General features: G+C 41.3%; 2 protein-coding genes across 3 annotated transcripts; one reads left to right on the top strand and one right to left on the bottom strand.

The window, feature by feature from the left end:
* Nucleotides 1–1,166: 1,166 nt before the first annotated feature.
* On the top strand, nt 1,167–15,249 carry LOC106573857 (putative ferric-chelate reductase 1). Its single transcript, XM_045697261.1, has 11 exons — nt 1,167–1,448; nt 6,100–6,295; nt 8,571–8,710; nt 8,935–9,023; nt 9,134–9,485; nt 11,724–11,807; nt 13,267–13,358; nt 13,450–13,508; nt 13,886–14,035; nt 14,516–14,559; nt 14,768–15,249. The coding sequence occupies exons 2-11, from the start codon at nt 6,100–6,102 to the stop codon at nt 14,864–14,866; spliced, it is 1,305 nt and encodes a 434-aa protein (XP_045553217.1). The 5' UTR covers nt 1,167–1,448; the 3' UTR covers nt 14,867–15,249.
* A 5,200-nt stretch (nt 15,250–20,449) lies between these two features.
* Nucleotides 20,450–23,236, bottom strand: LOC106573973 (unconventional myosin-IXb-like). Of its 2 annotated transcripts, XM_014149452.2 has the most exons (4): nt 22,989–23,236; nt 22,755–22,886; nt 21,025–21,148; nt 20,450–20,694 (listed from the first exon to the last, which is right to left on the bottom strand). In XM_014149452.2, the coding sequence occupies exons 1-4, from the start codon at nt 23,183–23,185 to the stop codon at nt 20,590–20,592; spliced, it is 558 nt and encodes a 185-aa protein (XP_014004927.1). In that variant the 5' UTR covers nt 23,186–23,236; the 3' UTR covers nt 20,450–20,589. The 2 variants fall into 2 exon arrangements, with proteins under 2 accessions (XP_014004927.1, XP_045552756.1); XM_045696800.1 differs by lacking the exon at nt 20,450–20,694 and having other exon boundaries at nt 20,783–21,148.
* Nucleotides 23,237–23,905: the final 669 nt, after the last annotated feature.

The following is a 23,905-nucleotide window of genomic DNA, read 5'->3' as shown; positions in this document are numbered from 1 at the left end:
CAGTGAGATTGCTAAGGCTAACACCGCCATGTATAGTTTTGCCCAAACTAGGTTGAGGCACAGACACGGTCTCAATGGGGATAGCTGAGCTGACTACACTGACTGTGCTAGTGGCAGACTCCACTAAGCTGGCAGGCTGGCTAACAGCCTGCTGCCTGGCCTGCACCCTATCTCATTGTGGAGCTAGAGGAGTTAGAGCCTTGTCTATGTTCGTAGATAAGATGAGAGCACCCCTCCAGCTAGGATGGAGTCCGTCACTCCTCAACAGGCCAGGCTTGGTCCTGTTTGTGGGTGAGTCCCAGAAAGAGGGCCAATTATCTTTTGGGAGGGGCAGAAAACTGTTTTTAACCAGCGATTGAGTTGTGAGACTCTGCTGTAGAGCTCATCACTCCCCCTAACTGGGAGGGGGCCAGAGACAACGTCCTTAACGTCGGTAGCCCTGTCCCCTGGTAAACAGTGTATTATCACTGGATGATTTGTTTTAAGTCTAATACTGCAGGTAATGGAGTCGCCAATGTCTAGGGTTTTCAATTTGTCAGAGCTAATGGTGGGAGGCTTCGGCGTCTCAGACCACGTAACGGGAGGAGTAGAGACCAGAGAAGGCTCGGCCTCTGACTCCGACTCGCTGCTTAATGGGGAGAACCGGTTGAAAGTTTCTGTCGGCTGAATGAGCGACACCGGTTGAGCATTCCTACAGCATTTCCTTCCAGAAGCCATGAGAAAATTGTCCGGCTGCGGGGACTGTGCGAGGGGATTTATACGAACGTTACTATCTGTACTTACTGGTGGCACAGACGCGGTTTCATCCTTTCCTACACTTAAATTACCCTTGCCTAACGATTGTGTCTGAAGCTGGGCTTGCAGCACAGCTATCCTCGCCATACTGCTTTCGTTCTGTATATTATGAGTACAGCGACTGCAATAAGAAGGCATCATGTTATTAATGTTACTACTTAGCTTTAGCTGGTGGAGGTCCTGACGAGCCACTGTTTGAATGTTAAATGACGAGACAGAGGCATTGATGCGAGTAACCAGTCTTGTTCAGTAGATTGCAATACATCCGGGTATTTCAAGCACACCTGTAAAAACACTGGAGTTGCGGTAATTAACATTTACCAACAGATGGCATCACTGTGCCATCTTACACCCATAACAGCCACGTCCAGATAAAGCGTCCAAGGTGAAAAAATGGAATGAAAAAAGTCGAGTGAGGGGGGAAAAAATTAAGATAAACGGCCATTAAAAAGTAAAACCCGTAAAATTGGCAGGTAGCAAAGAAAGGTTAGCAACAAACCGCACGTAAACAAGTCTACAAATTGTGACCGGAAATGACAGTGTATTGGAGTATACTGATTTCTAATCCCCACTGATACGTATCAAACAAGTGTACTGGCATTCAATTTTCAGTCCGCGCGTTGGCGACGTACTTCGCTTCTTCCTGAATCAAGGTAAGAAATTAAACCATTTTCTTTACGGGGATAATTCCGTTAGTACATTCTACATTCTGTTATCGGCCTTAGATATCTTTGGTTACATTTCGTAACATCAGTGGTGGAAAAAGTACCCAATTGCCATACTTGAGTAAAAGTAAAGTAAAATACCTTAATAGAATATGACTCAGTAAAAGTCAAATCCTACTTGAGTAAAAGTCTACAAGTATTTGGTTTTAAATATACTTAGGTATCAAGTAAAAGTAAAGCAATCGAGTAAAAGTTTAAATCATTTCAAATTCCTTATATTAAGCCAACCAGAAGGCACCATTTTATTTTTTTATTTTTATTTAATGATAGCCAGGCGAACGCTCTAACACTGACGTAATTTACTAGATCAGAGGCAGTAGGGATAACCAGGGATGTTATCTTGATAAGTGTGTGAATTAGACCATTTTTCTGTCCTGCTAAGCATTCAAAATATAAAGAGTACTTTTGGGTGTCAGGGAAGAAATATGAAGTAAAAAGTACATTACTTTTACTTCACTACATTCCTAAAGAAAATAAAGTTGTCAAAAATATAAATAGTAAAGTACAGATACCAAAAAAAACGAATTAAGTAGTACTTTAAAATATTTTTACTTAAGTACTTTGCATGATTGTGTAACATACTGTCACTGAATGTCTCCAAGTGCCACCCAGTCCTTGACTTGGGATGGAATAAGTGCAGGAGCTTTCATTTTTCCAAGTCAGTCCATTCACTGAAATCACAAATGACATTATGCTATAGTGACTTCTGATTATTCACTGTTAATTATTTGTCCATGACTATTATTATAGCCCAAATGAAATAGTAAACATTATTGACACTGGAAAGCTGCTGTGTTTGATCCCATATAGACTTACCACCTCCTGCTGTTGTGCCCTTGATCAAGGCACTTAGCCCCCCAAATAGAACTGCACTGTTAGTCGCATGTTGTCAACATATGGTCAACCCTCCATTTGGAGAGCTTCTGGGTGTGCAGGCTTCGGTTTTGATCCAGCCCTGAAACACCCAAGTCTGCTTATCAAGGTCCTGTTGAGCAGCTGATGTTTAGGCCACACTGTGGTTAGACAAGGGCTTGATCAAAAGTCTGCACACCCAGTAGCTATCCTGGAGGATAGTTGCCACCCTTACCAAATACCTTTGTCTTTATAAAATTATTCCCTCATTCTATAAATCAGGAATCAAATGTATAAGGTAGGCTTCTTCAAAGCAAAGTATCTAACTAGACATGATTATATATAAGGCTCAAATATCAACACAATCGCACACTCAATTCTTGCAAATATATACATAAAGTATTTCAGCAGATTTTGTGTGTTTTTGGTAGGAAAAGACACATTTTTGTGTGATTTCATTCATAGGAAAATAATTTGTTGTTGGGGGGGGGGCGCGCAAACTTCAGAATAATCTTTTGAAAGTTATTAGAGCAATGTATTTTGGGCAATGGTGTTCTACACCGCCTTTTTTTTGTCCCACATTTATTTATATAAAAAAACAAACGTGTTAACAACCCAATATTGTTAATCAACTAGGTTCTCACCAAAATACTTATATTACTAATGCCAATGACGTTTTCTATGCTTGTTTTCTCTTAATACTGCGATACTGGTGCTATGTCGGATTTTATGAAGGTTGCCAGACTGGAGTAAAAATATGTATTTGTCCATATTTTTTTGTGTGGTATCAATTAAGGTATTGATTGGGGAATGGGGTAACATTTTTATGATGGGAAATTCATCAATAAATGTGGGGAAACAGAATTCCCCTGGTGTAACTGCATGTTATTTGCAACTATAATGAGTCTGGACTATGATCAATTAAGCCATATCAATGCAGTTAAACAGGTTAATGTAAAATAATGAATTATGTTGGCTTACACTTATGGCACTTCCAAGGTCGTTTCATGATGATTATTACAGTCGTGTCAGTCATTTTATATACTTATGCTATTGTAACAAGGAATATGCCAGTATTATAAGCCTACTGCGTCTGCCCAGAGGCCTACTAAGCTTTCATGGCAACGGCCATTTGCGCTCAGTTTGCAATGTATGAGCCCTGGTTAGAGTCCCTGTTGCAGCTTTCACTTTCTTCCTCTACATTGGTGACAGTGTTGGGATCACGTCCAGCTCACGTCTAGTTCTGTGATCTAGTGGTGGGAAGCATTCTGTTTTTCAACATTGTGTTGGGTGTAATTACATTGATATGTCTAGTGAACAATGGATAAGCAACAATGGGCGTGACAGATAGAATTATTCAGTGAACGTGTGATTAAGCCTTGCATCAAAGATGCATGAAGCTGAATGGAAAGTGTTATGCCCTGACCAGTTATTCAGAAGAAAATCCTCTGTAACTGTTGAATTTACCTACGTTAAGCAAACACATTCTACACATTTACAAAGAACCTGTTTAAAGTGTTATTACAACCATGGTGTTATTTTTTTACTGAAGCTTAAATATCAATAACCTGACAAAGATCCAAATCATATGGATAGACAAATAATGTAAGTGTGTTATGCAGCAAAACACAACTATGCTTTTTTTTAGGATGCAAACCATTAATATGAATCACTGTTGATACATCCTGTTCTGATCTAATGAGATGGATGTAGGATTTTCTATGGCCTAGAATCGATGCCTTTCCCAGTCATGAAGGACGAAGCTCTCTCCCTCTTGGTTCTCATTGGCAAAGACTGAACTCAAGTTAGGGGTTATATGTCAGACTCACCTATACCACTTTGCCCAATATGTTATATCCCAGAGGATGTAAATAAACCCCTTTTAAAGGTGATATAACTTGTATCATTGTTATAGGGCTGTGAAACCCATAGCCAAATGGCTTCCGACTGAGTATTTCTCACAGGAAATTGCTGCTTAAATTGAACATAGCTTAGAGTATTTAATTCATTTCATACTCTCCTATACCACTGTTCCCTTTATCTTAAACCCCATAGGATGTAAATAAACACCAATATTTTATACAAAATAATTAATACAAAAGTCAAGAGTTGGCTATAACATGAATACAAACAAGGTGTGTGTGTGTGTATCCCCATTCCCCAATCAAATACCTTTATCATACCAAAAAATCTAAAATAATGATATGTCTTTTACCCCCGGCGGGCAACCCTCATAAAATTCGAAATAGCTTCGTGTAAAATGCATTATGAAAGAAATGGTGCAATGTAAACGAAAAAGTGGAGCCTTGTATTAAATGCATTGAAGAAAATTGTGTAATGTAGGCTCCACAAAAACGCACAGAAACTGCTGAAATACTTTTTGTACATATTTCCATGAATTGAGTGTGAAATTGTGTTGCAACTATTCATGTTTCAGGGGAGCTCTATGCACAGCAAGTTGTTAGTCTGCCAGTCATTATTTTATACCTGCTGCTGAAATGTTGCACTCTCTCTTCTCGGGCAACGGCCCACTCCCAATGGCACACACGCAGCACCACAGACATGTACTGAAGGGCCTTTCCGATAATGCCTGATATGTCGTTTTTTTATTGATTGATCATATTCAATAGTGTGGTTTCATGAATTATATTAGATTTTTTTTTTTTTTTAATGAACTGGCGGACACCCAGAATAATAGTTTGTGTGGATGTGCTTACTAACGGCGAATAAACTATAAACTATCAAAATAAAGAAAGTCGCACACTCCATGTATAATCTCCCAGCAATTGAATGGGTATTTACCAATGTTTCGGCATCACTGTGCCTTCCTCAGGCACCATGAGGAATTATATTAACAACAGTTATTAAACTATTTTCCGTGATTTTCATGACCTTACAAACCCTAATTTGACAATTTGGAACAGCGGATCTTGCCATTCAGCCTGGAGCATTTTCAATCTGCGCAATTTCGAACAGCATACTGTCACCCACAGATTCACAGACTAGCAGCAAATACATTTGAACGAAGCGGAATCAGGAAATTAATGCCCACTCTCCATTACTATTCAATGAAGATCCCGCTTTCATTCCGCTTTGATCAACCCTTTCTGCCTCGGCGAGTGTATCTGTGCCAGCAATAGGCTATTTTTATAGACAAGCCAGGTCGTAATTCCCTAAAAATTAGAAGTGCCGGTAAACTCTGGCCTAAATCAAGGTCTGGTGCCGTCTGTCATCTGTGTAGCGCATAGGCTATTAACGTATGGAGTCTTTTCTAGACAGATGTTATTACCATAGATAGTGAGCATCTCTGACACCAGACTTTAATGAACATTTTCCTCAATAGTACTACTGCATATGATTTTACAACTGAAGTAAAAACCATTGTCTAATCTGATTGGCCTCCTCAAAGTTAGTCTCAGAAATCCCAGACCTAGGGCAGTATGCAGGAACATTGTTAATGTGGGAGACAACCCGTCTACAATTAAGACTACAATAAATGAAGACTACAATAAAGTAATCAAACACTGATTTAATACAAATTATCCTCAAATTTCTACAGTAGAGCTGATTGTTGTAGCCTAGCCTACCTTAGTCAACGTTTGGGGGTCAAATACACTCATGGTGGGTACTTTACTTTTATATAAAGATTACCACACTGCTTACAGTCTGACTGTGGAAGTTAAGATATTTTAAGAAACAATGCTTTGACACACACCCTGCTTTTCAGATGTGCTCCGCCCAAATGGCCCTCGCCATTTTGATTGGCATTGCCACCATTGAAACTGTGACTGGTTTTAGTGGTGGTGGTGTTGACATGTCCTGTGGCACAATGTTGCCCAAACATGGTTCTCCCACATCTGAGAGTGGTCCGTTTAGTGATCCCAAATATTTCTGTTCCAGTGCTGAAGGAGATGAGATTACAGGTAAAGATCAAAGCACCCTGAATGTGTGTTTGTGTGCATGTGCATGTGAATAAATGTGTGCAACTTGGAGTAAATGAATAAATTCATTTAAGAATAGAGAAGGCAATATTCTGCATTTACACAGGAAGCCCAGTTCTGATATTTATTTCACTTATTGGTCTTTTGACTAATCAGATCAGCTCTGAAAAAGATCTGACTTGTAAAGATCTAAACTGATTGGTCAAAATACTAATTAGTGGAAAAAAGACCAGAATTGGGCTGCCTGTGTAAACACAGCCCTAACTGGGCCTTGTCAGACAAGCTTGATGAACCATGGGTTACATAATGTATTATATATGTGAAGCCTAATAGTGGATGGTACAGAACCCATTATACACTGAACAAAAATATAAACGCAACATGCAACAATTTCAAAGATTTGGCTGAGTTACAGTTCATATAAGAAAATCAGTCAATTGAAATAAATAAATTAGGACCTAATCTATGGACTTCACATGATTGGGAATTACAGATATGCATCTGTTGGTCACAGATACCTTTAAAAAAAAGGTAGGGGCGTGGATCAGAAAACCAGTCAGTAACTGGCGTGACAACCATTTGGTTCATGCGGGATGACACATCCCACATCACATAGAGTTGATCAGGCTGTTGATTGTGGCCTGTGGAAGGTTGTCCCACTCCTCTTCAATGGCTGTGCGAAGTTTCTGGATATTGGTGGGAACTAGAAAGTGCTGTTGTACACGTTGATCCACAGCATCCCAAACAGCTCAATGGGTGACATGTCTGGTGAGTATGCAGGCAGAACTGGGGCATTTTCAACTTCCAGGAATTTTGTACAGATCCTTGTGACATGGAGCCGTGCATTATCATGCTGAAACATGAGGCGATGTCGCTGGATGAACGGCACGACAATGGGCCTCAGGATCTCGTCACGGTATCTCTGTGCATTAAATTTGCCATCGATAAAATGCAATTGTGTTCGTTGTCCGTACCTTATGCCTGCCCATACCACAATCCCACCGCCACCATGGGGCACTCGATTCAAAATGTTGACATCAGCAGTTGACCCTCGCCACAAGACGCCATACACGCTGTCTGCCATCTGCCCGGTACAGTTGAAACCGGGATTCTTCCATGAAGAGCACACTTCTCCAGCGTGCCAGTGGCCATTGAAGATGAGCATTTGCCCACTGAAGTCGGTTACGAGGCCGAACCGCAGTCAGGTCAATACCCTGATGAGGACGACGAGCATGCAGATGAGCTTCCCTGAGATGGTTTCTGACAGTTTGTGCAGAAATTATTTGGTTGTGCAAACCCACAGTTTCATCAGCTGTCCGGGTGGCTGGTCTCAGACGATCCCACAGGTGAAGAAGCCGGATGAGGAGGTCCTGGGCGGGCTTGGTTACACATGGTCTGTGGTTGTGAGGCCAGTTGGATGTAGTGCCAAATTCTCTAAAACGACGTTGGAGGCGGCTTGATTTGAGAAAATGAATTACTATTTTTAAAGGAACTGTTTGACTTTGTCTTAGCTAGCTAGGTCTTTTTATTTTGTCTAAATTTGCACTAAGAATGGCATAATCTAGTTACTATATAAAAAAAGACAGAGTCCTTGATGACAATAATAAGAATAAATTGTAAGAATACAAAACAAAAATAAATAGCCATCTCAGATGATCCAATTGGAAAGTGATCTGTTGCAACAAGTCTCTTGTTCACAAGACTCACAAAATTCAATACACATCCATAATTTACTCTTTTTCAGGTCCTTTGAGTAGAGCCATGTGACATTTACATCGTGAGATAAACATTATATTCTCTGGCAACAGCTCTGGTGGACATTCCTGCAGTCAGCATGCCAATTGCACACTCCCTCAAAACTTGAAACATCTGTGGCATTGTGTTGTGTGACAAAACTGCACATTTTAGAGTGTCCTTTTATTGTCCCCAGCACAAGGTGCATCTGTGTAATGATCATACTGTTTAATCAGCTTCTTGATATGCCACAACTGTCAGGTGGATGGATTATCTTGGCAAAGAACAAATGCTCACTAAAAGGGCTGTAAACAAATTTGTGCGCAAAATTTGAGAGAAATAAGCTTTAGGTGCATATGGAAAATGTCTGGGATCTTTTATTTCAGTTCATGAAACACGGGACCAAAACTTTACATGTTGAGTTTATATTTTTGTTCAGTATAGTTGGTACCTCCTACAATAGACCACTATTTTTGTGTTTGAAAAGTATGAACCTGTCTATGTTTCTAATAATGTGTTACAGTGTCACTCAAAGCTGATCATGCCACTAGGTTTAAAGGGTTTCTGTTGGAGGCTAGGGAATCACAGGATGGATTTGCTGTTGGCACCTTCACACTGCTCACTCCCGCTCATAGCCGCCTTCTTAAGTGCAATGACAATCCAGTGAGTCTGCTCTAATAGAAGTGTTTTCCCCCTCTTGTTGCTTAGTTACCCTCTTATTGCAGTTTATTTTACCCTCCTTATTCCTCATCTCACATGGTCAAGCATCAATCTCATGATCAGACAATGATACTGGTAAAAAGGTGTCATCAAGTTAAGGTGCTTTGAAATGAACTGTATGACACCTTTGATGTCAGTCTGACCATGACTGTAAAATGTGTGTGTAGGCAGCTGCTGTTACCCAACCCAACAACCAAGCCAAGACATCCATCAGCGCCAAGTGGAGAGCACCATACAAGGGCCTTTTTTATTTCAGGTCATTATTCATGCATTCATTTATTCATTAATGAATTTACTGTAATATGCTGTTGTCGCACTACAGTAAAAGGGACATTGTCTGAAAGCATGTTTCTTAATATTTTTCAGAGTCACATTTATTAAAGACATGATGAAGTTCTGGATACCAGAGGCCATTAACATCACCACCTGTCCTACTACTACTACTACCCCTATTACTACTACTACTACTCCTACTGTCACTACTCCTACTATCACTACTCCTACTATCGCTACTCCTACTATCACTACTCCTACTATCACTACTCCTACTATCACTACTCATACAATCACTACTCCTACTATCACTACTCCTACTATCACTACTCCTACTCCTGCTCTGCGCACATCTGCACCCTCTACGTGTATGCTTATTAGCACTCTTATTCGGCCTTCACTCTTGGTCATGAGTCTTCCAAAAGGCCAGACACTTTGGCATAAAGTAAGTTATAATATGGATTTTAATATTTTACTTCTAGTTCTTTCAGTGTCTTGTTTAGGGAAATCTCCATGACTTTGTACAGCTGGGGCCGTATCCACAAAGAGTCTCAGAGTAGGAAATTGGTCGTAAGTGTAGAGAATAGAGACATTTTACTCCTACTCTTATGGGTAAAAATAAAAGCTATACATAAAACCTCTTCTTTTGTCCCACCTAATCAACAGATATTTGTGAAACCTCATGAGCTGTCCTATAAATTAGGCAATGGAAAGCATAGGGCTTATGTTAATTTTGATTGTGTTAGGCTAAAATTATAATTATAAGACCTTTCAAGTGTTTTATCAAGGCTGACCCTAGGCATAAGCGGTCGCTTAGGGTCCCCGACCCATTTATTATTATTTTATTTTCTGGGGGTGGGGGGAGACTCAGTCAGGGTCCCAACTTACTGTTGAGAGTTAGAATAGTAGAATACACAAGGTGACATTTCAAAATATGGTCGTGCGTCAGCAGTTTTTCTCTTATGTCAGTCACAAGCTAAATTTCCATTAACGTGTCCAGGGATTCCCACCTATCTGTCTCATGAAGAATTGACAAATATTTGCCATATTCTAATAATTATCATGTGCCAGTGTATCGCCACGGTCCGTGCCATGGTGAAACTTGCACTCCTGTAGATCTGAAATAATTTCATGGTGAAACTTGCATCCAGCCAACCAGAAAAGCAAGGCAAGTTAAGGCAGTTTCCATTACACATGTTGCAATGTTTTTGTTGTTGCAACATTGCTTTTGTCATATAAACCTGGGTCAATGGAAACCTACCTACTGACAGTCACTCAATTAGCCCATGTCAACTAACATTTTTTAGATTGTTAAATTAGTCTAGCCAGCTATCTAAACTTGTAGTAATCATGGTCGAATTATCGACCAGACACGACTGGCACATGCCCAGGGGACCTGACCTCCGGGGGGCCCCCATTGATTTGGTTAGTCACACTTACTCAGACATCATATTAACATGGCACAATGTGTATAATTGTAGGAAATTCGCCTTAAAACTGCAAAAATGTCTCTCCAACCTAAGGCAACAGACAAGATTTGCAGGAAATGATTTATAAAATGTAAAAAATGTCTCTCCGCCCCATATGCAAAATGTGTAGAATTGTAGCAAACTGTTTTAAAACTGCTACATTTTCTCTCCGCCCCAATTGCAAAATGTGTAGAATTGTAGCAAACTAGCTTTGAAACATTTTCTCTGCGCCTCATGGCAAAATGTGTAGAATTGCATAAAGTTAACTGAAGAACTGCAACAACAACAAAATCTCCACCCAAAATCAGTAGAATTGCATGAAATTAGTTTTAAAAAAAAGCTACATCTTCTCTCTGCCCATGGCTAAATGTGTAGAATTTCAGCAAACTTGCTTTAAAACTGCAACATTGTCTCTGCACCCATGGTCAAATGTGTAAAATTGCAGAAAATGTACTTTAAAACCGTCATGAGCGTGGCCACTCAAATGTTTTGCCCACCAACAAAACTTTGCTTAGGGCCCCCAAAACGGCTAGGGCTGGCCCTTTGTTTTATGAAACACTATCGGCAAGTGACTTGACGCTTACTGTGCTAAAGCGATTCAGAGTTGTTGAACGGGATGGATGAGTGTGTTGATATAATAGTAATTTTATAACAATTTTAACATACCATCACACTGAATGATTCAGTGCAATATGTCGATCACATTATTCAGAATATCAGAAATGGTTTAGAAAAAGGTTATGCATACCAACAAAGTGATCGTGTCATGCGTAAACTATAACAAATGCTAATGCAGGAACATTGCCTTGAAATTTCAATCACGCTGTAATGCTGAGCTTCGGCGATACGGAATGAACAGAGCTCTATATTTCCTTTGCGGTACCTCAGTATGTAATGATTACCATTATGAGTTGATTTTACTAGTGTCTTAACATCACCCTAAAACCTACTCTGAGCTGGGAGTTTTTTTTTGTTTGAACAGGTTCTGATAGGATTCATAGGACCTGTTCTGAGACGCTTTGTGGATACGAACCGGGATGTTTTGTTCTTTGGTCCTTCTGTACTTAGTCATGGTGTAGATGATTCTGGTTTAAAGCAGTACCTCTCCGACTGATCTTTTGTCTGGAAATGTTTAGTGTCTACAGTGCCATACTGTCTATTCTATTAGTATAATGCTGGGCAATGATTTGACAACAGTTGTTATTTTGTTGCAGTTGTTCAAGATTTTGTTGTGTCCTCTCTCAATGGTTGCAGCCATCATTGCCTTTATTCTTTTGCTGCTATGGGAGCCAATACAAGTGAGTATCAACTACTTTATTTAAGCAATAAGCTTCAAAGGGGTGTGGTTTATTGAGAAATATACAGTACCACGGCTATGGGCAGATTTTTAGGCACGATGTGTATATTTATATATGGCTGACAGCCAATCAGCATTCAGGGCTTGAACCACCCAGTTTATAATGTCATTTATACAACGGGTGGTTCTGATCCTGAATGCTGATCGGTTAAAACCGCATTCCAGCCGGTATCTATTCCACAAGTTACCACCGGCTAAATCTATGATGTTAAAATGCCTATTTACTCTGTTCCATCTCACTGTGCAATCCGCTGTCTAATCAACCCAGCCAGGCACTTTATAAACTTGATCTCCACTATAAAAAGCATCTAGACATTATCTCACATTTCTTTTAGACTAACATCTAGTTTTTAACAGCGGAGATTTGTATAAACCTTGCTGTCTATCTCTACGACATTTGCAACATTGTTTTAAAATTCTAATTCGATCTCCAGCTGTCCCATAGTAATGAACATGTAGGGATCAGGACTAGAGAGTGGCAGGCAGCGTTTCCCAGCCAGTCGAATTCATGAATCAGCTGGCATCATTTTTTTGAAAATATACAAAGAACTGTCAATTGATAAAAGGTCAAACGAAACGAAGTGCAGCTAGTTTGCAGTCTTTACAGCTTTAGTTTGAAGTGATTGTGTTAGCTGTGTTGTTGGCTAGCTCCTCTGAACAACAGTGTCCTGATGAGGGAGCACATTTTCTATGCCAGATGAAATCGCGCCTCATTAGCTCATTGTTATGGATGTATCCAAATAAATGTAACTAGAAAACAGCTTAAACAAATGCGGCTACTGTTGTTATTCTTTTTGACGTTTGATGTGACTGTAAGTTAGCCTTAGTTGGCTAGCTAGCAAGCAAGGGATAAGTACGTTGCCAGCCAGTATGAAAATGGAACATTTAGAACGAACGACGGGGTTGCATCCAAAGATGCAGAACGACTGGGTCGTGCCTCTGGCAAACAAACCAATAGAACGAACGACCAGCCGGCTTGGGTAGCAACCCTAGACTTGTGTCGGGACTATCTCGTGGAAGGAAGAAATAGTATGAATAAATTATTCAAAATAAAGTTTTCAATTAAAATATGTCAGTCATTATATAAATATATTGGTAACCCGTTGTATAAAAGTTGTATAAAAATGCCCTCGAAGCCGGTGTTTGGAGGATGTATAGGCACGGTTTGCCGGCCCTCGACGAACACCCATGCCAATCATATCCAAACACCAGCTTCGAGAGCATTATCACTTAAATATAAACGGTTTGAATGCAGTTTCAGCCAATCAGCATCCAGGACCCAAACTAACCAGTTATTAGTGTATAGACTTTCTTCCTGCCAGAACACTGTACAGCTGTTCAGGTTTGGGGTAAACTCCATGTTGAGATGAAATGAGTGTGTGTGCGCTTTTGTCTTATAGATAACTCTTGTGGCTGTTGTGGGTGTGGCAATGATCCTGAGCTTGGGACAAACGATTGTTGTTTTTCTACCCTTTGGGCCCAGCCATGAACTGTGAGTTCCTCAGATCAAAGCCTGAAAATGTGTGTTGAAAGTACCTGAATTGAACCTTAGTAAAGATGTCATGTTATGTATATTTTTTCAGGAGGTCCATCTGTGATTTGGTTCTCAGAGTGCTTGCCTTCACAACGGAGGTTTTTACCAGTAAGGAACTTCACCTTTTGATTATAACTGAAGGAGAACAATATGTCATAGCTCATGTGATTCCATGGTGAAGCATAGATGACTCGTCAGATCTAACCTATATTTTACAAGAAATCTTTCTCTTCTCGTTTGTTGGAGCCCTGTAAGATTGCGAACAAAATCAACAATCTCTGAGTGTTAGATTAGTTCTGTAGAAGGCTTACTACAGTATACCTACCCTGTGTGTTGCGGTGTTGACAGTGCATAAGATCACATTTTCAGGTTTAGCCTACTCAACCTAGTTAGTAGTACAATGTAATGGTTAACAACATCGCTCTCACTCGAGCTACATGCGCTTTTCTCTCCTTCGGTGTTTCTCATCCCACTCTCTAACACAGTGGCGGCCATATTTTTGGGTCTGAAGGAAATTGAAAAGTGCTGCTCGATACACTGGCGCATGAAAGTGATGGGAGGGTATACAGCCTGGGTGGCCCTGTTCTACTTGATGTTCATATACCTCTGTTGCAACCAGAGTTACCAGAGGAAAAGTAAGATTTGTGAATATTAAGCAAATTACTGTTTTTTGTCATGAATCTTGTTCTGGAGGCAGCTCTGAATAGTGATAACCCTAATTCCTAACCCAAACCTTAAATTAGGACCAAAAACGTCCCCGCCCCCCCCCCCCACAATTTATTTTACAATATAGACAATTTTTACTTTTTATTTTTTTTAATCTAAGGTAAGATTGCTCAGTTCTGCCTCCAGGACAAGAATCATGACAATAAACGTCAACCTGTGAACATTACATTTACATTTTAGTCATTTAGCAGACGCTCTTATGCAGAGCGACTTACAGTAGTGAATGCATACATATATATTTTTTTTTTTTCCTTTTTTTGTTTGTACTGGCCCCCCGTGGGAATCAAACCCACAACCCTGGCATCTCATCTCACCGTTGAAGATATTGGCATTTCTTAAAAATGTAAATTGATTTGAATATGGTTTTGTGTCTTCTGTTCACCTCGCAGGGAATTCAGGAAATGATGACAAATGGATTGTGCCAAAGAGAACGGCAAGTAATCATATTATTAAGGTCACTGTGTTGCCTCCACTTTGAATCTAAAATCACAAAATACTTATCATAAGAATGTTTCTTTTATATATAATTGTGATTGGATGACCGAATACATATGGGGAGGGGGTGCTTTGAAATGCAATGTGTCAAAACACATTTTCATGTGACTTTTAAAAATTGTAGTATTTTGTTTTCTTCTTTTCAGACACTCTCTTTTGAAAAAATCCTCAAAGTTATCCTCGTTCTGGGCAATTTGGGTTTTACAGTGGCTCTTATCATTGGAATATATACTTATGAGACATGAGGGCGGTGTAAAGCAAGAGGTATTATGACAGTAGGTTTATACTGTAGATACGTGTTATCCACTTGGTAACATACTGTATGTCACACATGCACTTTAACCCTTGTTTATCATTGTTTCTTTTTGGTTTGGGTTACAATACACGTTTATACTGTATCATGAATACTTATAGATATTTTACTATAGCTAGATTTCCATCCATATGGCGACAGATTTTCATGCGAATATTCTAAAATCTACATAACAATATGCGCATTTTCCCACCAGAGTTGTTTTCATCAAATTGACTTGTTGCACATAAAAGGATGTGTGTGATTATGTAGTGCACATAAGAATGCCTTTTGCAGTTAAATTCCCATGTACCGAATAAAAAAATACAAGTTAAATGGGTTTCAATTGCATTTTCAACTCGACTAATGTTTTTCTCACCCAAAAATGTACGTTATATAGCAAGTGTGCACTCTGGTATTGTCAATGTGCTCTAGTTAACAGCGCACAGGGCGCAGATTTAGTGCACTGTTGGCTAGAGCACACATATAGCCTACATCAAGGGTACTATGAGGTCCGGAGCCTGCTGGTTTTCTGTTCTACCTGATAATTAATTGCACATGCCTACATAAGGGACGCTTGTGGCAGCTCCCTTCTGATTGATGAGGATTTTTATAAGGCAAATGGACGGTCTCTTACTAAACGTCTGTGGGTGCTATTTAAATAGGCCAACGGCCTCAGGTCCCCCCCTCAGGTCCCCCCCCAGGCCTGGTCTTCCGGGAAGTCTATTTCAATTCAAATCAAAGTTTATTTGTCACGTGCGCCGAATACAACAGGTGTAGACCTTACAGTGAAATGCTTACTTACAGGCTATAACCAATAGTGCGAATAAATAAATAAATTGGTGTGTGTATGTAAGTAAAGAAAAAAAACAACAGTAAAAAGACATTTGAAAAATAAGAGTAGCAAGGCTATATACAGACACCGGTTAGTCAGGCTTATTGAGGTAGTATGTACATGTGGGTATGGTTAAGGTGACTATGCATATATGATGAACAGAGAGTAGCAGCAGCGTAAAAGAGGGGTTGGGGGGGGGCACACAATGCAAATCGTCCGGGTAACCATTTGCATAGGTGGAAATCCCAGGGGGGACGGTGGGACACGACCCCCCCATCCTGGGAAAAATATGATTTGTCCCCCCCCAATATATCACTGGAAACATAACTGTAATTTAAATAATATTAATAATACGCAATGAAAGCACTTGTGCTGATTATAGACACTTAATAGCACGTTTTTAAGTTTAAAAAGTTTGCGACCCCCCCCCTTTGCCTCACAATGGTTTGATCCACTGCCCCCCGGCCCTCAGCAGTGGCACGTGGTGCAGGTACTGCACATGTGTGGGAATCTGACAGTCTGTTGTTGGTGGCTGACCTCCAGTAAGTCCATTTTCAAATGTTCCGAGCTAGTCCTCCTGATGTTGTTTGAACCCACATGGACTACGACAGTGTCAGCTCCCGGCATCTGTTGTAGAACAGTCGGAAGCAGCCTTGTTATATTCTGTACTCATGCTCCTGGGTAGCACAGGGGTTTTGCCTTGGGGACTGAGATGTTTCTCACCATAGAGCTGCCTATGATGACAGCTGGTGATTTTGAATGGGCCGGTCTCTCAGGCAGCCTCACGGTCTGGTGAGGCTGGGAGCTCCGAGGATCTGAACCAGAGGTAGAAGCCACCGGAAAGGGAGACAGAGCCATGGACCAAGACGCAGGTACCTCCGGATCCGATCTTGATTGGGAAGCCCCCAAGGACGAAGGCGCCGGAATAAATACTTATTTTCCACCATAATTTGCAAATAAATTCATAAAAAATCCTACAATGTGATTTTTCTGGATTTTTTTCTCATTTTGTCTGTCATAGTTGAAGTGTACCTATGGTGAAAATTACAGGCCTCTCTCATCTTTTTAAGTGGGAGAACTTGCACAATTGGTGGCTGACTAAATACTTTTTTGCCCCACTGTATGATGGTTATTATATCAGTATTTGCACATAAAGGCATTTCTATCGCCTGTTCTCGCATAATACATTTTACCTACACAAAAAGATCCCAACATGTCGAATTCACAAATTGTCAGCATTTATAAAATTGTACCAAAACTTCCTGTTTCCATCACAGCGGTCGTGATTTATTTTTTATACAGTATGACTTTACTCTCATGAAAACTGTGGATGGAAACGTGGTCACTGTCAAAGATTTATTTGTCTACAATACAGCATCTTGTAGAGCATTGATGTTGCTCTGAAAGGCAAATATTTTACTCTCTGCAATAACAATGTATGAAGTAGCCTGCAATAAAAAGGTCAAGTTTCCTGTCTAACTGTGTGCATGCACTAAAGACACAATTACAGTGCAAAATCTTCTGTTTACTATTTCATCAGTCAGGTAACTTCCTTATTCCTTCTGTCTGCACTACCACTTCCCCTACCGTTGCAGTTGCTCTATTGTTGTTCTGTTCCCTTTCCAGAGAACTCTGAAAGATGACGCTATCAGTAACCACACAAATTTTCCCTATACCCATCATGATGTTGCTACAACCTAGCCTATGAATGAAAGTTTACAAAAATTAGTAATACCAAAAGCTTACCATGACTTGCAAGAGTTCCAGTATTGTGTTTGAAAGTCATAGCCAGCTAGCTAACATAGCATCCCTCTGTTTGAGCAGGGTGTTTCAGTAGGATAAACTAGCTAGCTGCATTTGCAAACTAAGTAAGTGAAACTGAAGAGAAAAAAAAGACAAATATTTCTCTCTCTCTAGCTTCTTCATTTTGGAAGAATTTAATTTGTTAAAAACTGTTAAACTATTGTCTTTCTCTCTCTCTTTGAGTCAACCACTCACCACATGTTATATACTGCAGTACTAGCTAGCTGTAGCTTATTACATTTTTGTCATTTAGCAGACACTCTTATCCAGAGCGACTTACAGTAGTGAATGCATACATTTCATACCATACATTTTGCTGGCCCCCCGTGGGAATTGAACCCACAACCCTGGTGTTGCAAACACCATGCTCTACCAACTGAGCTACACGGAAGGCACGCACCTAGCACTGACACACACCTAGCACTAACACACCTAGCACTGACACACACCTAGCACTAGATGAATTCTCTGATCCTTTGATTGGGTGGACATGTCAGTTCATGCTGCAAGAGCTCTGATAGACTGGAGGACGTCCTCAGGAAGTTGTCATAATTACTGTGTAAGTCTGTAGAAGGGGGTGAGAGTACCAAACCATGAGCCTCCAAGGTTTGGTATTGAAGTCAATGGACCCAGAAGAGGACAGAAGCTAGCTGTTCTCCGGCTACCCTACAGAGTGCTGTTGAGGCTACTGTAGACCTTCTTTGCAAAACAGTGTGTTAATCAATTATTTGGCGATGTGATTTATATTTTGAATAGTTTTATCTAAAAAGGAGAACTTTTTCAATGTTTTACTAGAAACATTTTTATGAAATTCACTGAGGAGGAGGGTCTTCACCCTCTGAGGAGGTTCCACTGTTCTAAACACAACTGGAGACATTCACATCGGAACATTTGCTCAGATAAATACATTATAGTTCCTTCTGTTTTATTTACTCAAATGGGGATAACACACACCTAGCACTGACACACACCTAGCACTGACACACACCTAGCACTGACACACACCTAGCACTAACACACACCTAGCACTGACACACACCTAGCACTGACACACCTAGCACTGACACACCTAGCACTAACACACACCTAGCACTAACACACACCTAGCACTAACACACACCTAGCACTGACACACCTAGCACTGACACACACCTAGCACTGACACACACCTAGCACTGACACACACCTAGCACTGACACACACCTAGCACTGACACACCTAGCACTGACACACACCTAGCACTGACACACCTAGCACTGACACACCTAGCACTGACACACACCTAGCACTGACACACACCTAGCACTGACACACACCTAGCACTGACACACACCTAGCACTGACACACACCTAGCACTAACACACCTAGCACTAACACACCTAGTGTAACCGATGTGAAATGGCTAGTTAGTTAGCGGTGGTGCGCGCTAATAGCATTTCAATCAGTGACGTCACTCGCTCTGAGACTTGAAGTAGGGTTTCCCCTTGCGTTGCAAGGGCCGCGGCTTTTGTGGCGCGATGGGTAACGTTGCTTCGTGGGTGTTAGTTGTTGATGTGTGCAAGGGTCCCTGGTTCGAGCCCGGGTTGGGGCGAGGAGAGGGACGGAACCTACACTGTTACACTAGCACTGACACACACCTAGCACTGACACACACAGCACTGACACACACCTAGCACTGACACACCTAGTACTAACACACACCTAGCACTGACACACACCTAGCACTAACACACACCTAGCACTGACACACACCTAGCACTGACACACACCTAGCAATGACACAAACCTACCAGTGACACACACCTAGCACTAACACACACCTAGCACTAACACACACCTAGCACTAACACACACCTAGAACTGACACACCTAGCACTGACACACCTAGCACTGACACACACCTAGCACTGACACACACCTAGCACTAACACACACCTAGAACTGACACACCTAGCACTGACACACCTAGCACTAACACACACCTAGCACTGACACACCTAGCACTGACACACACCTAGTACTGACACACACCTAGTACTAACACACACCTAGCACTAACACACACCTAGCACTAACACACACCTAGCACTAACACACACCTAGCTTTAACACACCTAGCACTGACACACCTAGCACTGACACACCTAGCACTAACACACACCTAGCACTAACACACACCTAGCACTGACACACACCTAGCACTGACACACACCTAGCACTGACACACCTAGCACTGACACACCTAGCACTGACACACCTAGCACTAACACACACCTAGCACTGACACACCTAGCACTAACACACCTAGCACTAACACACACCTAGCACTGACACACCTAGCACTGACACACACCTAGCACTGACACACCTAGCACTAACACACACCTAGCACTGACACACCTAGCACTGACACACACCTAGCACTGACACACACCTAGCACTGACACACACCTAGCACTAACACACACCTAGCACTAACACACACCTAGCACTGAGACACACCTAGCACTAACACACACCTAGCACGAACACACACCTAGCACTGACACACACCTAGCACTGACACACACCTAGCACTGACACACACCTAGCACTGACACACACCTAGCACTGACACACCTAGCTTTAACACACCTAGCACTGACACACCTAGCACTAACACACCTAGCACTGACACACCTAGCACTGACACACACCTAGCACTAACACACCTAGCACTGACACACCTAGCTTTAACACACCTAGCACTGACACACCTAGCACTAACACACCTAGCACCGACACACCTAGCTTTAACACACCTAGCACTGACACACCTAGCTTTAACACACCTCCGTCACAGAATCAACTGATCATTGTCTTCGCTTGGATCCAAGTGTGTAACTGCTGGGCTGGAACAAAAGCCTGCATGCCCAGTTGCTCTCCAGAAACATAGTTGGGAGACCACTGCAGCACTGTATACCATCAATTAGTATGAAGAGGAGAGAGGGATGGGGGGCGGGTCATCGACTACTACAAGTCATGCACAGACGGTTGGTTAAGACAAACCGCATCTAGCTACCAGGAGGACCAGAGCAACGTGGATACGTACCACCACTCCTTTGTAAGGAGCAGAAAACCTGAGGGACAAATGCCAGTGCAGCTGAAGAGAAAAAAGGAAGAACCACAAAACAATGAGCAGTAACCCATGGTGGATATTGGACAATACACTGACATACAAAAACCTGCAGCCTTACTGGACTAGGAGTGTAGTAGTACAGCCCTGCCCAACAGTATGTAGTAAATACAGTTGGTGGCTATGGTTGGTCTGTCTACTGAGTCTATGGACCTGGTAAGTGTCAGTGTTGGAATTAATTCCATTCCAAATCAGAAAGCGACAGAGAAGCATTGAGGAAAATTTGAATAGAAATGTCAGTTTACTTCCTGAATTGGTAGTGTCCAGACAGACCAGACCATGTAGAATAGTCCTCACCGTGTTCTGTCTCTTGAGTTTGAGCTGGTTGACGGCCAGAGCCTCAGCATGCTCCAGCTGTTCTATCTCCTCTAACTTCTCATTGTAGCGTCTGATCTGCTCGTTGATCAACATCTCCACACACCTGGGACACAGAGACATTACCTGCTAGTTAAAATCTCTATTGTGGTAAAGACACCGAATTGGTTTCTGTACAGTGGGGGTCCTACCTAGTTGCCTGAACAAAATATTTACTTGATAACAGCAAATTGTTATTTTATTTAACCTTTATTTAACTAGGCAAGTCAGTTAAAAACAAATTCTTATTTACAATGATGGCCTACCAAAATATAGGACAAAGCACACATCCCAACAAGAGAGACCACACAACACCATTACATAAAGAGTCCTAAGACAACAACATAGCAAGGCAGCAACACATGACCACACAGCATGGTAGAAACACAACATGAAAACAACATGGTAGCAACACATGCTAGCAGCACAAAACATGGTACAATCATTATTGGGCACAGACAACAGCACAAAGGGCAAGAAGGTAGAGACAACAACACATCACACAAAGCAGCCACAACTGTCAGTAAGAGTGTCCATGATTTGGGTCTATGAATGAAGAGACTGAGATAAAACTGTCCAGTTTGAGTGTTTGTTGCAGCTCGTTCTCGTCGCTAGCTGCAGCAAACTGAAAAGACGAGCGACCTAGGGATGTGTGCGCTTTAGGGACCTTTAACAGAGTGTGACTGGCAGAACGGGTGTTGTATGTGGAGGACGAGGGCTGCAGGTCCCAGCTACATCACAAATGGTCCTTTTGTTCGATAAAGTCCTTCTTTATATCCACAAAAACTCAGTTTAGCTGGCGAGCTTCATTCAATAATCCACTGGTTTCCCTCCTTCAAAATGCATACAAAATGAATCCCAAACGTTACCAAATAACTTCTCCAAACAAGTCAAACAACGTTTATAATCAAACCTCAGGTACCCTAATACATAAATAAACAATACAATTTAAGACAGAGAATCGTTATTGTCTTAACCGGATATAAACAACAAAGAACGAGCTCTCATCCACACGCATGAAAACACTACAGCCAAAATGGGAGCCACTTAGAAAAACTACAAATTCTAGCAAATTTTTCCAACAACAAGACTGAAACTCTTTCTAAAGACTGTTGACATCTAGTGGAAGCCCTAGGAACTGCAATCTGGGAGGATTTCGCCTCATAATAAACATGACAGCCATTGGAAACAGTGGTATTTTTTGGGGATGGTTTGTCCTTGGCTGTTTCGCCTGCCATATCAGTTCTGTTATATTCACAGACATTATTTTAACAGTTTTAGAAACTTTAGAGTGTTTTCTATCCGAATTATATGCATATCCTAGCTTCAGGGCCTGAGTAACAGGCAGTTTACTTTGGGCACGCTTTTCATCCGGACGTCAAAATACTGTCCCCTAGCCCAAAGAGATTAAGGTTGCAGTGACTCATCCATAACCTGAGCGGAAACCAGATTGCATAACAGAGAGAATACTATAGACATCAAGAAAGCCAGTCAGTTGATTATTGACAAGTTTTTAGCAAAGACTATGTTGAGATCAATAAAATCCATTCAAAGTGGACTATTATCTTATTGTGGTATTCTTTTTATTTCAACTGAATTGATAAAAATAAACAACATTCTATACATAAAGTAACAGTGGTTTCTGTCTATGCAGTGATCAGAGAGATACTTACGTGGTGGTCTTGGCCACGTCCTTCATGCTCATGAGTGGGTCGGCGCTGTCTGGGCAGCGGAGGATGCAGGGGGCAAACACGATGGCCAGGGAGTTGGGAGACATGCGATTGTGAGACTCGTCTTTAGACACTCTGGAAGAGAGAAAAATATTACTCATGTGGAAGGGGAAAAAAGTTAAATATTTATACAGCAATACACACTGCAATATTGCCCCAGCCATGAAGAGTATGTACTTGACTAGATGGAAGAAAAGTCTTTCCAAGGTGTTGAAGCATGCGGTGGGGAGCTGTTCCAACACTTTGTAGATGGCATGTAGCTGCTCTTGCTTTTCAGGAAGTTCTAGAGAGATGAGGAAAACACAATATAGGATCAACAACAACGCCACAATGTAGGGATTGCTGACAGTCGACAATATTACACATTTGAACATTCAGTAGAATACAGGTAACTGACAAAATAAAGGAAACACCAACATAAAGTGTCTTAATACGGCGTTAAAGCCAGAACTGCTTTAATGCGCCTTGGCATAAATTCTACAAGTGTCTGGAACTGTAATGCGACACCATTCTTCCACGAGAAATTCCATAATTTGTCGTTTTGTCAAGAGTGTTGGAAAACGCTGTCTCAGGTGCCGCTCCCATAAGTGTTTAATTGGGTTGAGATCTGGTGACAGACACATACACTCCCTTTAAACTTCCTTTGAGACCCCTCTTTCAAAGTCAGAGATCTCTAGCCATGGTAGCCAAAATAAGGGGCAGCTGGACCTTAAGCATGGTGGGATGTTTTAATAGCTTAATTAACTCAGGAATCACACCCGATTTCAATATACTTTGTATCCCTCATTTACTCAAGTATTTCCTTTATTTTGGCATTTACCTGTAGAATATAACAAGGAGAAGATAACCAAAGTGCAGGCCTCCCGACTCCTCGTCACTCTGCACACAGACAGACACCAACAGTCAGAGATATGTTAGTCAATAGTAACCTAGGGACCAACACAGATTTTTAAGATTTGCACAACTAAATCATGGAAGTATGTCAATGTAGTTTACAAATATGTGAGGTCAATGCCCACCTTTTTGGCAAAAAACGTGCAGCAGTCTGTGACAATTTTGCAGAGGCACTTCTTGTGGCACACCATCTTACAATC

Source organism: Salmo salar, chromosome ssa16 (genome assembly GCF_905237065.1).
Source record: "Salmo salar chromosome ssa16, Ssal_v3.1, whole genome shotgun sequence".
NCBI lineage: Eukaryota > Metazoa > Chordata > Actinopteri > Salmoniformes > Salmonidae > Salmo > Salmo salar.
Note: the sequence above shows the minus strand (reverse complement) of the source record. Positions and strands in the feature narration are given on the sequence as shown.

Excerpts from the sequence above, each read along its gene's own strand:
- LOC106573857 (XM_045697261.1), top strand. The coding sequence starts at position 6,100 with ATGTGCTCCGCCCAAATGGCCCTCGCCATTTTGATTGGCATTGCCACC. Across the intron at positions 6,296-8,570 it reads TGAAGGAGATGAGATTACAG|TGTCACTCAAAGCTGATCAT; the intron begins GTAAAGATCAAA and ends AATGTGTTACAG. Across the intron at positions 9,486-11,723 it reads GCCAGACACTTTGGCATAAA|TTGTTCAAGATTTTGTTGTG; the intron begins GTAAGTTATAAT and ends ATTTTGTTGCAG.
- LOC106573973 (XM_045696800.1), bottom strand. The coding sequence starts at position 23,185 with ATGTTCAAATGTGTAATATTGTCGACTGTCAGCAATCCCTACATTGTG. Across the intron at positions 22,887-22,988 it reads CTTTTCTTCCATCTAGTCAA|AGTGTCTAAAGACGAGTCTC; the intron begins GTACATACTCTT and ends TCTCTCTTCCAG. Across the intron at positions 21,149-22,754 it reads GACGTGGCCAAGACCACCAC|GTGTGTGGAGATGTTGATCA; the intron begins GTAAGTATCTCT and ends TCTGTGTCCCAG.